Below are 21,797 nucleotides of genomic sequence, written 5' to 3'. Positions count from 1 at the left end.
CATCTACAGTGCAAGTACTGTGTAAATAAAAGGAATTATCTTAACACAGAAGAAAATGGGGCATTTTCAATTAAACCACTAATGCCCAAGAATGCAGACACAGCGCTACAGGAAGGGAAAAGGTGCCTGCAAGTTTTAATCAAGCCAGAAACTAACAGAGAAGCATATGCATTCTTATGCAAATCTACACCAGACGGCATTGCACATCTGCTGAAATGGGTGTCGTTTTCCCACAGTTTGCAGAATTAATGTGTTTAACTAAGTGCCTGCCAGTGCTTGCAGTATAAGAGCTAATTTTTAATGGGGTGTTCCCAGCTGTAAAAAAAAAAATAAAAATCCCTTTAGATAATAAGGGATCTAAATCCAGGACTTGGTTTTACATTTACTTAAGTGCAAAGACCCCCTTCACCTCCAAGAGCTCATTACTTGCACTACTCCAACTTGCTTTATAATTAAAAATAATCCTGATTCTTGGAGAAGAGCCTTTCTACAGTTTTGTGACCTTTGAAACCCCATTAAAGATAATTAACAAATGTTATTCCCTCCTGATCACTTTTATAACGGCTTTCTGAGATAGAGGAGCGTCAAAACACACAAAAGACTTTGTGAGATGTTTACAAACCAAAATGCCGTAATTTTTCTTTTCACTTTGTTACTTTCCTTGCAGATACAAATTGTATTTCCATGATTACTATGTGCCTTTACAGAGGATTTTGAAAGAATTCAGAAGAGAACTTAACTCTGTGACCTTGGGGCTAAGAAGGCATATATGCCAGAAAATACTGAAATCGCAGCTATTTTTTATAAAAAAAATCTATAAATATCAGTTGAAAGGAACCCATGATCTCATAGTAAGTCAGTGGGTCACAGTTATGCTCCTCTTATCTTCCCTTTTTTTCCCTATTGTTTAAAAATAGGAAACAGCACCACATGAAAATGTTCAGCCAGAGATAAATCGTGTGACTGAAATACAGGAGTCAGGAAACTGATGTTTTAAAATAATGTCATCCTCATTTTCCCCAACACACTCTAGTATTGTTGATGCCTGCAAATATTTAAGTGACTTAATAAATTAGTAACCTAGGCAACATTTGCAACAACACAGCCAGCTGAAAGAGCCCAGCTAAAAACTCCTAAAAAAAAATAAAATCCATTTATGTATAAATTAACATCAACATTCCTTAAAAAGAGAAAGGGCAAAGAGTTTTAACATCAAAGGGCTAATTCTGCGATAAAGTTTGGGAGTAAAGCAACCAAGAAGAAAACAGGCTATATCCAGCCCTCAGCTGCACTCCAAATCACCACAGCAAATACACAAGAAAGTCAGCAGAGATTCAATAGCTGCGGTAGCACAGAGGGCCCATAATTCACCCCCTACGTGCTTGTACGAATTCCCTGCAGTCAGAAAGAGCTATCAGAGGAGCTGTCATACAGCAGGTATGAGCATATCACCTGTAAGAGCACTTCAGTCGAATCTTTTGTTATTCCCTGCTGCTGGTTGGCAAGGTAAAGTGTTATTTCTGCCCACAGCACATTTGTCCGTTTTTAATCTGTAGCAAATGTAATCCCTTAAAACCTTGTTTTTGATTAAACTCCATCTTTTACAGTGGGGCACCAACTAGAAATCATTGTTATTTCTCATCTTAAAAAAATGAAAAAAAGCTTTATGCCTTCATTATTTAATGTTTGTAACTAATATGCTGCAACAGTACCTGAAGGCTACGATAAGGTCAGATATCACTATAGTAGGCATTGTCCAAATACACAGGAAGTGACACTTCCCGACTCAACAAGGTTTATCTTCTTTTGCACCAACTTTCTAAGTGAGTTAAAAATAAGCCTATTGATCAGAAGGCAAAGAAATGCTCATGAACACTGACCTTCTCTACTTTCCAACACAAGACTGCCTGCACAGACATGCCGCGCAGCTCTTCAGCTCTCTTCCAGCTTGCCAAGGGTCTCATCTGCACCTTCAGCTTATCTCACACTAAGTCCTTCATAACAGCAAATGATCTCCTGCAACAAATAGCCGCTCCATACACACTCATAAATGCAGCAGTGTACAAAACGTAGCCCAGCTACGCATCTCAAGAAGCCGAAGAAAACCCTCTACAGCTGTAACAGCCATCCCTCAACTATCAGATTGCCTCGCCGCTTCAATTTAAGAGGGTTTTTTTTTGGTTTTGTAGTAAAATACACCCTTCCTACCTATCCCTTGTTATACAGTCTCCAGATTACTTTTTAATTGAGTTCCTGGAGATGAGCGATAGGGTTCAGAAGCGGTGAGGATGCTATCCCCCAGCCTGTTACGGCAGCCTCCGGCATCCTTCAGCAACTCCTGCACCACCGCAAGGAAGATGCCGCCACCTGGTGGGATCTCCACCGGCTTGGGTGGAGGTCAGGTGGGAGGCTGGACCCCGGGTAGCAGAGACTGACCCTTGGGGAGGCTTGTGGCTCACACTCACCATCCTCACATGGACATCTCAGAAAAAAAATGGCTGGCAGCATGAGCAGGGCTGGAAGGAGAGGGTTTGCTGACAATTACAAGATGCTATTCATTACCAAAGCCTGTTGGTGCTCATTCAGAGAGATGGTTCAGAAATGGGTAGTCTTGCATTTTTAGGTACAACTGCAAGCAGTGGAAGGAGAGAAGAAGAAAAGAAAAGAAAGAAAAAAAAATCCAAAAGAAAAAAAGGTATCAAGCTACCTACAAAGCCACAGTGAGGCAAGCTGTAAAGAACCAGAAAACCCTAAGAACAGAGTTGGAGTCATTGATATAAGAGTTGAGCAAGGTAGACAACAGGTTGCTGGGATGAGTAACTCAGAAATTGGGCTTTTGGACTGAATTTCACATGATTAGGAGATGCTTCTGTTCAGGGCTCAAGCCACAGCTATTTTTTAATCTCCAGATGACACTATGTGCATTACCATGGCTTCAGCCCTGGGCATGAGCCTACCATTTTCTGAGGGCCAATACTTAAAAGCCTGGAACTCGGTTTTGAGGCAGCCAAGAGACATTTCTGTCTGGTTGCACAGGGTCTAGGGCTTTTTCTGGAGTCAGAGCCAGCGAAGCTCTGCCTGTAGATCAATACCCATAAAAAAGCATGGAGCCCTTCAAGCCTGTCTTTGAAGAGCCTTCTCTTTCTGCCAAGAGAAGGGGGGTGAGGAGGCTTATTCAGGCAGTGAGGAATGTCTCCGGACTGCTTGCAGAATTAGACGACAAGGTGATGAAAAAGTCCACGTCCGATCTGCGCTAGTTTGTACAACTACTGTCGTCTTTTAGCACCACTGCTGAAAGAGAAAGACATTTCCTAGTCCAGATAACGCCTCAGAGCAGCAATGTCCATTCGCAGGATGAACATTCAAGAAAAAACAGCTTCTTCCCCATGCTATTTTCTATGTATTTCAGCAACTCCTATTTTGAAATTAATCATTTTAGCACATGAGCATTAGCAGTGAGTTTGAGCAGGCACACTAGAAACTAATTTGACAACTGCTGCTGCAGAAGTTTAAAACATGTTTAGATGCAGACTGTAGGTCAGGCAAAATCCGATTCTGCCCCCATCACATGCAACATTTAACACCAATGCTGATATGCTAGCTTTATAATTCATCGCTACAAAATCCATAGATGTTTAGTCAGTCACAGCAGGCAATATAATTGCTCTGTTTTCACAGTTAGCACTGAGAATGCTGTAAATTCAGTTATTCCCCTGCTTCCTCCCCCCAAAGTCTGTTTCAAAGAGCAGAGAAAAAGACCCTGAAATACTGGTGGATGCTGTCAAAAATCAGTTATCCCTTTTACAGAGGGGAAAAAAAAAAAATCATAGCATTAGTCCAGGCAAGACAATCTCTTCCCTCTTACCCATTACGCACATGCCATGAGTCTGAAAGGAAGCCATGATCCAGAACATATGTTGATACATATTTTACAGAAACATTAGTTGTGTGTCAAAACTAGTTCTTGGAAACATCATCTAACAACATTCACATGATTTGTGTTTCACGAGCAATTAAACCTATCACTTGGACAAGCAAATTTGCTGTTCCCGTTCACTATTCAAACATCAGATTAGAGGAAACTGCTTACACTACAAACTCTGTCCTTCAGTAAGGAAATTGTATTTCCACGGTTTGATAATGTCCTTGCTAATTCACTTAACCAGAAGCTGACGAACCTCTAGAACACAGAATGAAAATGCTACACTTTTAACTACTGCAGCTAACGCAGGAAACGAAAAAATAGCCAGACTATGATTTAGATCTCATTGTGAAGTCAGACAAGACCTCAGTGTCACACTGAAATCACATCCCAGGCATTGTAAAGTCCTACTGTATTCACATCACTGTCATACTGCTGGCAAGCCACAGAGACCAGTAATGACGGTGCTTTACTACTAAGTTCTTTTCTCTTGTGCTTACAGCCGAAGTTTTACAGGCTCTGCAACCGGACCAGCTCCCCTCATGCCAATAATTACCTCCTTGGATAGAGATGAAGTGGATGGCACACCACTGCAGAACAGAGATGCACAGAAATAAACAGTTATCTTGAAGCGGCTGCTGAACTCCTTTTCTTTAAAGTAAGTGTTTCCACTACCTGAGACACTTTTCACTCACCTTTCATTTGGAACAACTCCCCAACACAACGGTCCACTAACGTAAAGACACGTGGAAAAGAAATACTATGACATCAAAAGCTGCATTTCTTGCCACGGTAGAAAATGCTTCTCCACTTTTCATATGCTAGATATTCCTTCCCTCCCCCAGCCATTCATGGTGAAATAATTAGTGTTAGTGTTCTCATTGTTTATCAGACAATAAGGCTAAGCTTTCTGCTCCTGTTTTCTTTCGCTCTACTGCTGTGGTTCCTCAAACAACTGTGCAAGGCTTTACTTTTAATCCTATAAATAACACTTGTCACTCATAGGTTTGTAACCCATATTTAGTTGTGCACAAACATGGCACAGTTTCAGCTTGATTCATTGTCCACAAACTTCTCCAGATGTGTTCATGCAAGAAAAAAAGGCTAATAAGCAGGAAGAAATAAACAAATACTAGCTAATCCGATTGCAATTTCATAGGGAAGGAGAAAAGACACTACCACATCAGTTTCTTTATGAGGGAGAGAGATAATGAGTTGTTTTTAAACACAGACTAGGAATAATTAGTTATTGTCCTTGGGCTACAAGATGTATTTTTACATGCTGGAAGTCTATGCTGATTTTTATAGCCTGTGAGCTAGCTGCTCTGTCACAGGGAATTTTTTCCCCATTTATCTACATGTTAGTGTCAGACTACAAACACATCACAACATATGATGTGACTTTATCAACAAGCAATTTTTTTCGTTGTGGCTAATTTTGAAACCACATTCCTGCTTCCACTCATACAAGATATAACCTTGGGTAACAATCAGATAGGCTGGTGCCAGACATCCTCTTCTTAAGTACATTCTCATTTTACCTTTGGAAAGTATTCTAAACAAACAAACAATTTCAAGGCAATCTGCTTTCTTCGAGGCTCCCCCTGACAACAGCAGAGAGATTTCTTTTAGAAGACTGCATTTTATAGTCTCAGCACTAGGCTGACAGTAACAAAAGAAAGCCACACAAGAAGCAGCAAGCTAGACACTGTGGAAACTACTAAAAATCCCAAACTTCTATTACAATTAATTGTGCTAAGTATAACTTTGCTCACTGATGCACCAGACAGAAAGCAGACAGACAACCTCATCCCACTGCACCAGCTTTTCAAGCTTCCAAAATAAACACAAAGGTCTTTGAACAGACTGTGCTCTCCAGAAAACCTGCAGCCTGATCTTCCTCATTTGATATGTGCAGAGGCTACTGCTGGTGGTACTCACAATAATTAACTGCCATCAGCCAAGAAATCCAGCAGAGTTCTTGGAGATAACTTATTTATGTCATCTTTGTGTTTCAGGAATAATGCAACCAGTAACAGTTCAATGATACGGGTAACAGAGAGCACTTGGCTCCGAGTTTCACAGACCAGGGAAAACCTGGAGAATCTCTTTGGGATTCAGGGCAGGGGAGGAAGAAGACAGGGACAGCCAGCAGCGTGACAGGATCTGAGGCAAAAAAGTACCAATAAAAGAAAGTGTTTTTACAGGATCCACGTACTATTAGGCAATGGTAACATAGTAACTGCACGTGCAAACACCATAACTGCTGCCTTTTCAAGGCTGGACCATCAAATTTGTTACAGGAGGGAAAACGAGATACTGTCTGCAGTGATCTTCACTCCGCAACGTGGGAGTAATTATCGTTAGATTACCAAGACAAACAAGAGGGAAAGACAAGGAAAAGATAAAACAGAATTTCCACTATTTAGGTGCTGATCGAGAGATTAAGCCTGACTGCATTTCAGTTGGGAGCCTAAACAAACCAGAGCCCGGTCACATAAATCAAGCTAATTTTAAAAGGTTACATACCAGGGAGAGTTTGAGACAGAAGGGGAAGCACCACCGGGTCCTGTACACTGCCCAGACTGCTAAAGATTTTAACATCCTTTTTATAAATAATGAAGGTGCCAATCTAACACGCCCCAGTAAGTCTGGGGCGACGGGAACCCACCGTATCAGTACCTCCCAGGCCTTTAGTACCTCATTAATACTAATCAGAGCCGGGGCCGGCGGGCAGCGAGAGCTCAGCCCTGCCTGCGCTCGCATCCTGTACACGACTCCCGGCGACACAAAAGGTTTTCGGTGCGGATTCTCCCCGGTAACACCAACACATCTCCCCGCGGGTGCGGGGTCCGCCATCCCATCTGGGGGGGGGCGGTACCGGCGGGAAAGGGGCTGCCAAGACGCGGGGGGGGGGGGGGGCGGCTGAACGCGGGGCTCCAGTCGCCGGGAAAGGGGCGGAGAGGGGGTGGTGGGGGTGGAGTAAGGAGACTCGGGGAATTGGGAGCTTCGGCAGTAGGGGCAAAAAGAAAAGGGGGAAAGAAAAAGTTAAGGCCGGGAAGTTTTCCACCGCTCCCCGCTTCCAACCTGCCGCCGCAACCGGCAACCGGGCCCCGGCCCCGGCCCGCCCCGACCCATCGGCCCGGGCCCGCCCCTCTCTCCCCCGGCGCCCCCTCACCGTAGACGCGGACCCAGCCCTGCTGCTGGCAGACCGACTCCAGCAGGACGCGGTCCAGCGCACCGCCCGCCGCCGCCTCCAGCTCCTCCGAGCCCAGCTCCGGGTCCGTGAACGCCTCCGCCGCCCAGGCCGCCGGCTCGCCCGCCGCCACCGCGGGGGGCGCCTCCATGCTGAGGAGGAGCGGGGAGGGGGGGGGAACACAGAGACAAGGAGGCGCTGCCGCCCGCCCGGCCGGCCGCGCTGCGCCCCGGCCTCGCCTCGCCTCGCTTCGCCTCAGTGCGCGCCGCGGCGCGGCTCCATCCCTCCCTCCCCTGCCTTCCCCGCCCCTCGGTACCGCCGCCCCCCGCCCCCCTGCGTCAGCGCGGGGGGAGGCGGCGGCCGCTGCCCGCCCGCTCCAGCGCCCGGCGGCGGCGGCCCCGCCGCGCCCTCAGCGCCGGCGGCATCCCGGGCGAACAGGCGCGAGCAGTGGCGGGCCGAGCGGCCGCCCGGACGGGGCAAGCGGTGGACGGCGGGGCTCGGCCAGGCCAGAGTAATCGCCCGCCGAGGCGGCGAGCCGGGACACCCCCTCCCTCCCCCCCCCCCCCCCGCCCCCCATCAGCCTGAGGTGGGGGGGGGGGGGGGGAGATGGCGGGCGGCACTGGGCTGCCCGCAGCCCTTCCTTCCCTTCAGGGTTCAGGGGCGCGGGCAGCGCTGTCCCCCCGCATCCCGCTCAGGACCGCTTCCCCCACGGGGGGTTTCTCGTCGCGCCCCCCCCCCCCCCGGGGTTTCAAAATGGCCCCCGAGGGGTTTCCCCTCAGGCCCAGCCGCCCCGCACAGGCCGGCCCCAACGGCGCCGCCACAGCTTCAGCTGCCCGCCAGGAGCCAGCCTGCCACGGGAGGCGGGAAAGGCGGCTGGAAGCGGAGTTTGTGGCTTAGTAGAAAGCATCCCAAAGAAGTAAAAAGCAAGGGATGGGCCCGCTGGGGTGTGCGGGGCGGGGGGGTGGGGAAGGTATGGCACATGCATCTCTCAGCGCCCCTTTCTCAGACCTGCTTGTAACAGCGCAGGAATCAGAAAAATGATGGGTTTAGACTCAAAAAGCAGTATGAGGTGGGGTTCCCCGGGTTTCTGGGGTGCAGACCCTTTGTCAGCGTTCACTTTGCGCTTCAGGAGCACGCCTAGTCGAGACCATTAAATCTTCCATGCACTGCACAGTCTCTTTCTTTCAGGTACATGGGAAGGAGATGTGCTGGAGAAAAACGACTGGCTTGATTAAGTTTATTTCATGTAGGGGATTTGCGGGTTTGTTTTCCGAATGCCTATTTACTGATCTCCCCAATTGCACAAGGTTTTAATTTTCCCCTTGAAGTTCCCATGGCTTAAGTTGCATGTTCTTAAAAATCCAGAATAAAATATCTGTGAGTATAGCATGCATCCCACAGTGTCTTTTAAATCACGGTATTATAACTGGAATTTTCAGGGAGGGTGGGCAAAGGGCTTCAGCTTGCTTTGGGTTCCTTCCATGTAATCCCTTGGTCTGAGTTTGTGCCTATCCATGATCAATAGAACCGGGTAAATTCATCCAAGCATGTAGATTCGATGATTGTCTCCATGGTGCATAGAGGATTTAGCAAATCAGCCATCTCTTCAACATTTCTCACTGAAATCAAAAGCTTAGCACGGGCTGTGTCTAAGGGCTCATCTCTGTGCACAACTTCGGCATTAGTATAAAGGGGCTAACGATTTTTTTCTTTACTGAAATAGCTGTTGAATTAGCATGGACCTATAGCAGTTACACTGCCATAAAGCTGCTTTAAACTAGATACAGCTCACCCACTTTCTAACCATGCTCTGTATCACCTTGTTTTATTTTGCATTACCACAGAATAAGAGGGTTCGCATGGCGAGTTTTACTGCAGGTCTGTTGAAGAGCAGTAACTTCCCTCTGAAAGGGCCGTAACTCTCTAAGCTTTGCAGCTTGGCGGGTTGTGATCAGCTGCCTGAGCCTGAAGGTTTGTCTCAGGGGTTCCCAAAAGTTCCTTTTGGGAGCTGAGAACTTGCAAAGTGGCAGCGAACCTGAGCCGACTGGATGGGAGTACCCTTATTCTGGTATAGTTGCATCCGTGATGGAAGATGTATTAAGTATTCCAATGGAGAAAAAAATAGTTCTGCCAGCCCTATGATTAATTGATGAAACCTCTTTTCCTGTGGGTTTCGGTCTCATGCTTGACTGAGAGCTTGACCTGAATCTTGCCCTACAATTGGGTCATTCTCTACCCAGTTGGTAGCCCTGTTTTCTGAAATGGGATGAGTTTGTGTTGCAGTTTTTCCATTGTATGGTGGGAATATGCTCCCTGCTGCGATTTCCAAGCTGAGTTTGAAAACAAAGAAACTTCCTTCTTCAAAATGTTTGGTTGTTTCGTGATTAGTCCAGTTTCCTACAGATTCATGCTTCAGCGTAGCTCGCCTGGTGGACACGCAGAGGGTGGACACGCTCAGTGGAGAAGCTTGTAAGATCACCCTGCTTTACCTTGCTGCCAGTTTTCATTATTCCTGCAGGGATTTAATTAGCTCTTGGACCTTTATCCCTCTGTTTGCTTTGTGTGAAACAGACCAGCGAGTTCAACGCTTCCTGAGGTTGTAGATGAGACATGGGATCAGCGGAAAAGGGAGATCCTGTGAGCTTGATGGCATCAGCCTTAATTCTCTGGGAAATAAGAATTTTAAAATTACCCTTATAACCAAGAAGAGTTAAAGCAGGCTGAAATCTGGTTAGGATTCATCCTTCCATCACCATGACAGAGACAGGGCAATTCTGCATAGTTCTGCACAGCTGGGACACCCAGTAACCTCTCCTGGCTCCTTCCCGCCCCAAAACATGCTGCACGTCATGGTTTCCAAAGGACTGGGAGCTGAGGGCAAGCGGGCTACTCCTTCCAGAGCAGACATCTGCCTAAATTGCCATAATAATACTGTAAAGCAGTAGGAAAACCAATTTTTCCCTATGTTCTCTCTACCCCTGCTCATTCCCACTGCTGCTGATAATATAACAACGTACATATTCTCCAAGCTTATCAATTAGTGGCCACAATCCAATAAACTCGTCAAGGTTCTCCCCTCCTACTCACCCTGCATACACTTTCTTGCCGTCAGCCTCCCAGAGACTTCTCTGTCCCTCACAGAAGTCTGGGGTCTTTAGCTGCTGCAGCTGCAGGGAGCTTGCACCAGCAGCTTCAAGGAGAAAGGGGGACGAAGCTACTTTGAGAAAGAGAAGAGGAGCTGGGGCGTTGCGAGGGAAGGATGTGGCTGCTGAGCTACTGCCAAAAGGGGAATAGTGGAGTTTTAAAAAGCTACCACACAGTCCTGGGAGGACAATTACACAGGAGCGGCGCAAGACACCAGCAACTGGTTCCCATCAAGCGAGGACTGGTTGTATCTGCAAGTATGATCAAGCCATCCTAACAGCAACGTCTGGAACGACCGGATAGTGAGGTTTCTGAAATTCACACGGTAGCAGACAACAAAATCCATTCTCCTGCCTTTATTTGTGGGGTTTGGCACAATATAAACATTAATAAAGAGCAGGAATGACTAAAATAGGAAGGCTGGTTTTGCAGGCATGACAGTAGCAAAAATAGATGTATTTTATAAATAAAGATGTCCTGGAAATCAGAGAGTCCCAAGTATCATGCTCATCAGCTCAGCTGTTCTGGCTGGGGGTCTTCACCAGCAACGCACAGGGGATTTGTGCAGGCATAAATGAGCAGTAATATAAGCACATGCATGAAATTCCCTTCATGTAAAGCAGCCCCATTAGTTGATCTACTCGTGGCTGTCACGTTAACCCACAGGCTCTAGTTAATTTAGGGCTGGAGGTTTACTCAGAATAGGTTAAATCAAAGCATTTGGAGAGAGCTGCATATGTGTTTCCATTAAGCCAAAGATCGTATGTGTTGTTGAAGAAATTGAACTACATCGGTCTGACTTGAGAAAATAAAGCTTTTGAGCTGACCTTCTTCCAGGAGAATGAATTCGCATCTTCAGGAGCAAGCAAGTCTCACTTCAGTGATCTTATCTCAAAAAAAGGTGATAATAAAATGAGAAGAGGCATGAAGGAGGGTGGTAAGGACAGTGGAAGTGATGGGATAGATACAATATGAGGAGGAAAGACTAGAAAAATTAAGAGCCTCCAATTTGGAAGAACAAAACTTTGGAGCAAGCGAAGACAGAGAAGTCTGAAGAGGTCACAAGGTTTGGTATGGACCTGGGAGTATTTTTCCCTGTTCATCAGAACATGAGAGTGAAGGAGCATGGAGAGAAATGTTCAGGAGCTGGGTCTAAAGCAGACAAAAGGAAGTACTTTTTCACACAACACATAATTACATTGTGGAACGTATTGCCACAGGATGTCATGGAGGCCAAAAGTATAAATGAATTCAAAAAAAGGATTAGACATATTCATGCAACCTCCGGCTCAGGAAGTCTCTCAACTGCTGATTACCGGGAGCCGGGAGGGTATGCCGGAGGAAGGATCACTTTATACTCTCCCTCTTCCGATATCCCTTCCTAAGCATCTGCAGCTGGTCATGGCCAGGCACTGGTTATTGCCCAAGGTGAACGTTTATTCTAAGCCAGCCTGGCAATGCTTATATCCTCCTGGTAGCTCCCTATGGATGGGGCCTTAGGGACCAGAGGCATCTCCTGGCCAGGTATGGGACCAATCCCTAATTTTATTACCTCCAGCCTGACATGGTTCCAGCAAAGTCCGTCGTGGCCATTCTTTGCTGAGTTAGGCTGATGTAATTGAGGCCAGATTGAGACCTGAAACCTTCAGAGAGACTCTTCCGCTTTCCCTGCCCCTGGGATTAAGCGCTGAAATCTCCATGCTAAAACCCTCTTTGAACAGGGATGGCAGATAATTCGCAAACTGATTAAAAAAACCCCAGTGCTGGGGAAAGTTAAATATTAAAGAGCCAAGGCCCAGTTTTAACTGCTGCTGCCGTCCCTCCTTCATCTCATGCCAACTGCCTCCAGGATACATATGCTGACACTGAATTTCTACCTCACAAAAGTGGCCACAGCATGGGCTTTAAACTCAGGCCCTTAATGCCGAGATAGGAAGCAGAAAAATAGAACAAAGGCAGCGAGGGGCTCCTCTGGCTTGCACCCACTCCGACCGTGCCCGATCCATCCCTGCAGCATCGCAGGGTGGCTACCCGGCACCCCCTGCCCCAGCGAGGCATTTTGCTCCTCCTGTCTTTCCTTTGACTTCCCAACATTAGTAGGTCTGAAATATTCTGCTGCCTGCTTAGCCCTGTTGTGACTAAACTATAATTTTCACTGGTGGAGAAGAGGAATTTCGGAGAAACATCTGGTCTCGTTTCAACGGGATAACAGCTCTGTCTCTATTTATACACACGCCAGGATCATTGTAACTCTCAGCTGTTCTTCACTCAACATCTCCTTTCAAGCCGCTGTGTCCCACTCTGTTGGGGCAGGCGGCGGGTCGAGGCCAGCCTGCTGCAACATGAAACAGAAACCGGTCCTAAAAATGGGGACTTGTGAGAACTCGTCCTCTCAACACTTGGTGCTTGCTGTCTGCCGGGCTCGTGACAACGTGCCTTGATGGACGGTGTTGCTCTTGTCCTTCCATCCTGGTGAACAGAAAATGGGGAAAACCCATCTGACCAGGAAAATAATAGCAATTTGCTCAGTAATCCCAGAGATTTTGCTCATCAGGGTTCAGGCCTGTAATGAGCCAACCTCAATAGCCTGAATTTTCTTCCAAAATCACAATGTGGATTTTGGAGGAAAATTCAGACCATGGAAAAGAGACCGGCTGGCCCTGGCTCTACTCTGCAAGGTGTTAACAAATAAGCTGTGACCCTGCAAAGACACGGAAGGGTCAGAGACTCCGCTTAGGAAGGCGGCGTGTCCTACTTAATTCACCACGGTGGGAAAAATCCGCTCTGCTGCCTCCACTCCAGCACTCACAAGACATCACATCTCATTCGGCATGTTTAAAAAACCCTCAAGTCAAACAGCCAAGTACCTGGAAAATTACCAGACCACAGGTTCAGAAGCGCGAATCGCTGTACAAAATGAACGCTCATCTCCTGAATGATGATGGTGTGTAGGTCGGCATTAATCATCTCGAGAAAGTCTACCCCACTGCCCCGCTTTACTCTCAAACAGGCTGTTCCTCTCCTCCCATCCCCATCCACTTCTAGCCCTGCATGCCGCCAAAACATAGCTATTTTGACATCACTCCCTCTCCTGATTTCAGATCTGGACTGTTTATTAATTATTTTCTGATACACAGCTACAAAAAGAGGAGCCGCTTGGAGACACAGATTTTTGTAACCCAAATGAGACCAGCGTTTTCAGATGCTGCTATTGATTGTACTGGGGTTGCAAACTCCCTGGAGCAGGATTGAATTTCACCCTGCATTTTTACCGTCTGATGGGATCCTGCCCCTTCAATATACTACTTCAAAATACTATTTTCAGCAGTGACCTGAGGTTGGGTAGATCAATATTTGTTTACTCAGCTCAGGTCTAATTTTCATGTGTGCTTGGTAATCCAAGTCCACCTGAGTGCAACAGAAAGGGCCACTGCTGCCTATTGCATGAACCAGGCAGAAATGTGCACCCTTCCCCAAACACCACCCTTTAGGAGCAACTCTTGAGGAAGGAAATATGACTTCGTCTTGGGAGAACACAGTCCAAATATAAACCTTGGTGATTCTGTGGACTCTTTGGGGTGGAGAGGTGACCGTTTGAGCCCTTGTGAGCTTTTCACTTCCAGGACTCTTCTGTTGGTGAAACATTTATTTATATTTTCTCGTTTAAGTTAGTCCCTTTGCAGCACACTGAGTACCTTTGCAAAATGTGTCAGAAATGCACCAAACTGGCCAATTTCTGTCTTATGGTGAAATCCATCTTCATCCCATGCCCTTTACGAAAAGCAAATGTGAAGGCATGCACAGCACTGCACATCTTTTTTCCCTCTCCTGTGGGATTTAGGGAAGAGGGGAATGAAAAAGGCTGGTGCTGGAATATGAAGTTCTGATTTTGCATATCTTTTCTTTGGGCCCTGGGGTGTGAGGATTGGACAGACACAAAGCTCGAGGAATGGCTGGATGTGGCCTTGAAGTCTGATCAAAGACACTCACGAGTCTGTGCAGGGCCCTTGTTAAAGAAGGAGGAGGTTCCTCTCTTTCTGCTGGAGATGCTCAAATCCTCTGCTCTGGCAACACATCCCCTCGCCTTGCAGGTCAGGAATATCCGGACACAAAAAATCCTTCAACTTGTCAAAAGCAGTCAGCTGGCTTTAAAAAAGCAGTCAGCTGGCTTTAAAGCCCAAATGGCTTTTTTTTTTTTTTTTAATTTCTCTTTTTAATAGTGGCTGCCTGTCTGCTGCTGCTGCCCGTACTGTAAAACAAAATAACCAGCCTCCAGCAACCTTCAGAACAGATCTGTAAAACTCTCCAACTGACTCTAACAAGCAAAGGCAAGACTGTGACAAACCTGCCAGCTTTCTCTTTGTGGATTGGATCATCTTCAGGGAGCGCAGGACTGGCATTTAAAAATGTAGCCTTTGAACTCATCCTTTTTTTGTGATAAAGCTGTTCCCTGGGACACTGGGGAGGTGACGACAGCAGATGCTGTGATGAGTCAGTGCAGAGGAGGCTGTGGGATGGACATGGGGTCAGTGAAAGGGTACATTTACTGGACTGTGCTCAGCCAAAATGGTTTGGGTTTTATCTTTGAGCAAGAAATGAGGCCAACAAGGAATGATTTATTTGTCCCTATTTTTCTTGTCAGACTCCAGGTTAGATGACTTGGCTTGAACTTTGAGGAAAAGAATAATCACTAGATTTATCTACATCTCTAGGAATACAGACTTCTTTTTCTGGGTTGCCTATATTATTAATTTATCCAGCTTCTCTCTGCTATATTTTTGTTCTGCATTGCCCAAACAGATGGGTTCCCTTCCTTTGCTATTGTGAGTGGAGACAGATGCAAATAAATAGGCACTTGTGCTCTGTTGTGTGGTTACCTAGAGAGGCTGTTGTTTGCAAACAAAGGCTGTACCAGGACACAAATAGCCTCGTTTGGTGTAGCCCGGAGATGCACTTCATTAAAAATACTGCCGTGGGGGTCTCCCATGCTGCCCTTCAATGTTTATCATTGGAGCCCAGTGCGGCAGCAGTGGCAGCATCCACCAAAGCAGAACTGATCAAGAGTGCTGACATTTCGGAAGAAAGGAGGAGCAAAATGTACAAGCTCTCCTCCTCTCCCCTCCCAATTCTCTAACCTATTGTTCCTTTAGATGTTTGAATAAATAAAGGAGAAAACATTGCTCTGGAGCAAAAGGCAGGTGTTTCATAACAGCTCATGTATACACAAATACGACATCCAGCTTTGTCCCCTGTCCTGTGAGCCGACTGAGACAGTTGATACACAGACATTACCTTGCACCACAAACAGTAGCTGCTCCTGGTTTTACAGGGGCTGGATGCCAACTGGGGGAATTTCCTTGTGGACCACATGGAAGCAGTGACTGTAGCTGCCAGCTCTCAAAGCCAAGTCCAGCCCTGCCTCCCACAGGGAGGGCACCTGCAAAGATGCTGGGATGGAGATGCATCCCTGCCTGTCACCTGTGAACCTCCTGGGAGCAGAGCCTGCCCAGTAGGGGTGATGGCCATGGTGGGTCCTGGTCCAGGACTAGGCATCATGGTAACATGAATAAGATGCCAGCATAGCTGTTGTAGACTCAATCCCTGTTAAAAATGCAGAGATCATTAAAACTACATGCCCGTACTTGTCCTGGTACAAGCTGCATTTAAAATAGAATGTAGGATTCCCAGAGTTGGTTCATACAAAAGAAAACTGAGTCTCAGAGCAAGAATGGCCTTGTGGTGGAAAATAGCTGTGTGGTGCTGGTCACAGCAGCCCTTGAGCCCAAAGAGTGCAACCAGGATTTAGGATTGCAAAGAGGAGATTCAGGACATTGGAGTGGTACAGAGGCAGACTGAAAACCATAAAAACATCTCAGGCACTTCAAAAGAAACACCTGACCAGAAATGCCTCTGCTGAGCACAAGGTTATAACCACAGAGCAATAACAACAGCCACAATGAGAGCAATGATGTAGCTTTGCATTTCTGAGCAGCATTCTCTCCAGAGAAGGTGTAGGCTTCCTTGGTTACCATGTGAGCCTCAGGTCTCAAGCCCTCTGCCTTCGTTTTGCCTGCTGGAGTCTCTGCAAGGATTTTGGTCCTCTTTTCCACTAGGTGTTAGTACTTAGGTATTTATTTTAAGAGATGGGCAGCAACATCCCTCCAGGAGTCATACCTGCTGCTTGTGCTATGCCTGTGTGGCATTTGAGGCATCAGATGTTCAACCTCAGTCCATTAAAAATGTCCCAGGATAAAAATACTGCCATTTCCTTTCTGCTTTTCCAGGAATAAAGCATGCATTTGGAGTGCAGATGACAGCAGTGCCATCTGTACAGGAGGGGTGAGACTTGTGAAGGTGTTGAGCAGACGGGAGCACCACTTCACGGCTGCAGCACAGGGAGAAGGCAAGCAGTGTGGGATGGTGCCATTTTTACAGTCCCTATTCTGCCCTTAATTACAAGCTTAAGTGATGGCTAATAAAGATGATCCAAAACAAATAAATTGAGCTGTTGCTCTAATTAAGCGGCTTTTGCTGCATACAATGAGCCAGACCCATCTGTGTCATAGTTCAGCAGAAGCCAGGAGGGTTCCACGAGGGATTTATTTGAATTGCATCTGAACTGCTTCAAGGAGGAAAATGCAGTGCTGACCATCTTGTTTCCTACACCGCTAGCCAAGAAACACTGGTCCGTTCCCCAGACATTCACCCTGGGCAGGGGCACAGTCATTCACATACATTTCAGTTCATTGCATTTGCCTTTATGGCAAGTACATTAATGTGAGACCTTCCATTGCTTATGGGAGGGAAGCTTGAAGCTGTTGGGAAGCAGTGATTGTTTTTCTCGCCAGATAATACTACAACAATAACACTTCATGGCTGTACCCCTGTTTTTTAACCAACCCCATACAGCAGAGACAAGAAGTGATTACTACCGGACGTATGCTTATCTGATGGAAGAAATGAGCTGACAGACTCCCCCTGACAAATTGCAGCAAAATGCTTTTTAAGTCATCCACTTCATCTCACAGGTAGAGGCTGATGCCTGGGAAGGGCCGATGCGACAGACAGCATATATGGAGAGAGCCCAGGCCGTGACTGCCCTGCAGATATACAGCTTTAATTTCAGGAGTCTGGACTGGCAAACAGCAGCTAATGTTCCTGCAAGCCTCCACTCTCCAGACATGCGATGCCCAGTCATGTCTGTAGGTACTGTCCAAAATGTTTAGGGCTCCCTGTGTATGAGTGCAAATTTTTGCCTGAGAAATACTAAGCATCTGGGAGCTACATAGGGTATTTTTCCTCCCTCCTCTGTATTTTCCATGGAAGAGTGCAGTCTCAGCACCTTATCTTCTGTGATCACAGCTAATATTTTAAAATCCACTTGCCCCAGAGAAGAGCCAGTACGTGATCCTTTTGCAGGACTCCAATCCAGGTTGTGTATGACATCTTGTAACAACGTGCCCTGGCATATCTGAAAATGGTACCAGTGCTCAGCTTGAACCTGCTCCCTTCTCTTCATGTCACCATGAAGAACCAGGGCTAGCAGTCATGACCCCAGTAAGAAAGGCATTCTCTCCCTAAGCTATTAAAATACCGTTTATTTGAGCTAATCCTAGAAAGAAAAAGGGGATAGCATAGAAAATCTCACATCTGTTCAAATTACACAGAACCACAGAACAATAGGGTTTGGAATGGACATCCAGAGATCATCTAGTGCAACTGCCCTGCCAAAGCAGGTTCACCTAGAGCAGTTTGGACAAGAATGCATCTAGGTGGGTTGTGAATATCTCCAGAGAAGGAGACTCCACAACCTCTCTGGGCAGCCTGTTCCAGTGCTCTGGAACCTTCAAAGCAAAGAAGTTTTTTCTCACATTGAGATGGAATTTCCTGTGTTCCAGCTTGTGCCTGTTGCCCCTTGACCTGTTGCCAGGCTCCACTGAAAAGAGTCTGGCCCCAAATTCAGGGCGCTCTGCATTGTGCAGCATCAGCTGGACCTCCAGTCAGGGGCATAGCACCCTGCACAGATCCCATCCACCAGGCCCATCGCTGACACTTTGGTCTTCAGAGTTTTTGCAGGATTTTATTAGAAGTAGCCACCTCTGTTCCTCATCCTGAGTGCCAAACAAAAGGGTGGTCACTTACAAACATGCTGCTTCACTTGAAGATAAAGACAAGGACACGCAAGTGGTGTGATTGCCAGTGCCAAGTGGGAGCTGCCTCTGATACGATTTGCCAGCAAAGTTTACCCCGTGCCAAGGGATACGCATGGCATGACACGGGCTGGACAACCACATTATATGTGCAGCACAGCCCTGTGCCTTCGCGGGGTAACTGCTGTGTGGACCAATACCTGCTAGACATACCGTGGTCTTCCTCTTAGGGTCACAAACGTAGCAAATAGCTGCACTGATTTCTCCAAACCCAAATTTGTCATCTCATTCTCCCTTCCCCACATACATTCCCATCCGCCTTCCAGACAGAGTTATAAGATGTTTCAGCCCAAGGAGCACAGTATTTTCTCTGAAAATACTTTTCTCTGAAAATCATGCACAAATGGCAACGCAGTTTCAGAGCAGGAGATGCCCTGAGGGGAAAGGATGAGCTTGTGGTTAAACCATGGGATGGAGACTCAGCAGACTGGGTTTTCTCATCCCTTGGCTCTGTGAGCTTTGACTCACCCCATGGCCTCTGCGTGGTTCAGGCATGTTTGATTTCCCCATCTGGAAAACCGGTGTGTTGACATGCTGTGACGGCAGCACACAGCCATTTATAGCTGCTGGGAACCACCACGTGCCCCTGCAAAGGCACACTCTCTCGCTGCAAAAATCGAGCCTTCGGGATGCAAAATGCTCCTCTGCAAAGTTTTCCACTGGTGTGGATCTGCAAAGATCTACTTAGATATTTAAATATTTACCCAGCATTTAAATATTTACCCAATAATAGAAGCATCAGTCAGCGCTCAATGCCCAGTCCCCTGGGGATGCACAGCCACCTGGGTGGCTGTGCCCCAGGGAGGTGCACTGTGGGACAGGACTGCCAGGGGCTGCAGGCTGCAGCAACCCTGCTGCCTCCCCAGCCGCCTTGAGGTTGGATGGGGCACAGGATGGCCTGGAAGGCCCTGAGGCACCCATTCTTTTTCCCCATCCCCTTTTCTCCATCCATTCCTCTGTCCCCTTCAGCACCCCCTGTCTCCCCCAGGCCTGCCTGCAGCTCAGACCCAGGGCAGGGCTTCCGTCGCTTCCCCCCAAAGCCCAAGACTGAAGATCTTTGTTCCCACAACACCTTGCTGAAGCATCCCCGAGATCCTCCTTGGCTTTAGCTGGGAGGGCCTTATGAAACACTGCCCTGGTGAGAGGATGGTAGTGTCTTACGTCCTGCAGGCTCATGTGTTTCAGGATGAGCGTCCAGGGACAAGCCTCCTGCAGAGGAGGTGCTCAGGGCTGCCAAGTCACATTGTGCACTGAGCTGGTAAAGCCTCTGGTCATACGTGATGTCCCGTCCCCTCCTCTTCAGCCCCACCAGGTACAGTGATCACTGCAAAGGCTTGTGGCATTTGATGGATCCCAGAGAATAAACTAATGCCCTTATAACTGGGGGAGTAAACCGAGTCATGTCCTCAGGGGAGCTTGTACCTGCCCTGCCTGGTCTGCTCTCCTCTCCAGGATCTGTTGTTCCTCTGCTCTTCTCTTTCAGCTCCAGTCATCTGCTTCAGCACCCTCTTCTCCTGCTGTCCTTATCCTCTCTCAAACACTACTGCGAGTGCAGGGGCCAACAGTTTCATGGACTGGAGAAAGCCCTGCTCTGGGAATTTGATGGTAACTCCAGCCCCCTCTCCACTTTGCTCTGCCCTGTCCTTTTGCCCTGAAACTCTCCACAACATGAGGGGCTGTCTTTTTTTTTTGTAGTAGTACAAACACCTTGCAACAGTGTAAGCCCTGTTTTCAAATCAGCCCCTTAAATGGTACATTAGCAAGAACAAGAGAGTCACCTCTCCTCAGCAATACATCTCCAGGCTCTTTACAAAGGAGAAGAGGGTCTTGGCCTCCCTTTTACGAGCGTGGACACTGAACTTACACAAGTGACTTGTCCAAGATCTCCAGGCAGAGAAGCACCAGCAGCACTGGAAGATCTCCTAAGCCCCATCCCAGGGAAGTTGGTTAAGAACAGGACATACAAACAGATGAAGGTTATGTTCAGGTTGCAAAAGGTACAGAAGACAGAAGGAAAGAGGAAGGTTAAGTCCAGGATGCAAGGCAGCGTGATATTCAGATCTCACCCTCCTCCTACACGTCACTTCCAGTATCTGCCATCACAACATACACCCCCACCACGGTGGAGTGTTCAGTACCTATTTGCCATATCCTTGAAAGAGTAGAGCTCTGCAAAAGTGTGGAGTTTTTTACCAATTATTTGCAATGGGGAAAGGGGATGACGAGCTTAAAATCCACAGTGCCTCATGTACCTGCACCACAGAAGTCTCCTGTGATGATCAACATAGGCTGAAAGAATAAACATCCCAAATTGAAGCATAGCACAAAACTGTCCCAGCACGATCGCTGCTCATCAGTGCATGCTATTCAATTTCCACCAGGTCCCATAGGACATCTCAGGGGAGAATCCACACAGCAGAATGTCACAGCAAAACCAGTTGCTGTCTCCAGTTTTGTCTGCTTGAGAGTGTGACCCCATGACTTAGAGAGCAGCAGTGTCTTTTGAGAGACAGGACTGCACAGTGGTCAGTGTGCCAACTGGAGAGATCAGGATTTAGTTATTCAGGCTTTGCTGCAGACTTTGGGCAGTGCCTCTAAAACTCTTCTGCTGCTGTGGGATGGAAGGGGGTTAATGTTTGTCCCCTTCTCTCTTGCAGGTCCCAGTGGGTGTCCATTACTGCGGGTTAAATTTTGCTGGTATCTTGGCCTGCCAGGGATTATATTAGGAAAACCATACTCTTCCCTTCACTCCTGGTGAGAAGGTGGCTGATCTGTGCCGAAACTGTAGAGTGACTAAAACAAACTAAAGTATTAAATATTATAATGGTTAAGAGCTGGGATATGAAGGCCACTGCAGGTAAAGCAGAAGCTCACTTAAGGCTTCTTCTCAGAGCCGACAAGACCACCACAATTTAACATCCTCTCTGAAAATACTCAATGTAAAATATTTTGCATTTTTGAGGTAGCCTGAAAAGAGCACTCATGCTAGTCTGGGGAGAGCTACAGTAAATACTAAGCTTGCCTGAAAGCTAAGAAAACCAAAGAATAGAGAGGTTTTGGGCAAGGGTGAGTTCTTCTGTCCTAAGCCTAGACCTCCTCGGTGCTGCAATAGTTCCCATATGCCCATGAGACAGCCTAGCATTGTGGGCAGGGGTGCCAGCCTGTCCCTGGGCAGACATGTCACCTTGGTGCGGACACAGGGACTGTACCCCTGCTAAAGGCATGTCCTTGCCCCTTGCAAAAACCCCAACCCTCTGGCCCTCAAGCCCCTGCATCTTTCAGTGCACGTGTGACACTTACATGGTCCTTCTCGCATTAAGCCCTT

General features: G+C 47.2%; 2 protein-coding genes across 2 annotated transcripts in view; one reads left to right on the top strand and one right to left on the bottom strand.

Annotated features, from left to right (window-relative positions):
* The window catches only part of RASAL2 (RAS protein activator like 2), a gene marked incomplete at its 5' end in the record, with an annotated part of 192,201 nt that extends 184,932 nt beyond the window's left edge, over window positions 1–7,269 (bottom strand). Inside the window, one exon of the mRNA XM_082483300.1 lies at window positions 7,101–7,269. Within this exon, the coding sequence (XP_082339426.1) occupies window positions 7,101–7,269 (169 nt within the window). The remainder of the gene's footprint in view (window positions 1–7,100) is intronic.
* A 12,389-nt stretch (window positions 7,270–19,658) lies between these two features.
* LOC309672490 (quinone oxidoreductase-like protein 2) lies at window positions 19,659–21,279 on the top strand (the record flags this gene model as incomplete). Its single annotated transcript, XM_082484017.1, is given in 3 exon segments — window positions 19,659–19,784; window positions 21,130–21,195; window positions 21,199–21,279. Coding segments are annotated over 3 exon segments (273 nt in total).
* Between the last annotated feature and the right edge of the window lie 518 nt (window positions 21,280–21,797).

Source organism: Vanellus vanellus (assembly GCF_965231255.1).
Source record: "Vanellus vanellus genome assembly, chromosome: 5".
NCBI lineage: Eukaryota > Metazoa > Chordata > Aves > Charadriiformes > Charadriidae > Vanellus > Vanellus vanellus.
Note: the sequence above shows the minus strand (reverse complement) of the source record. Positions and strands in the feature narration are given on the sequence as shown.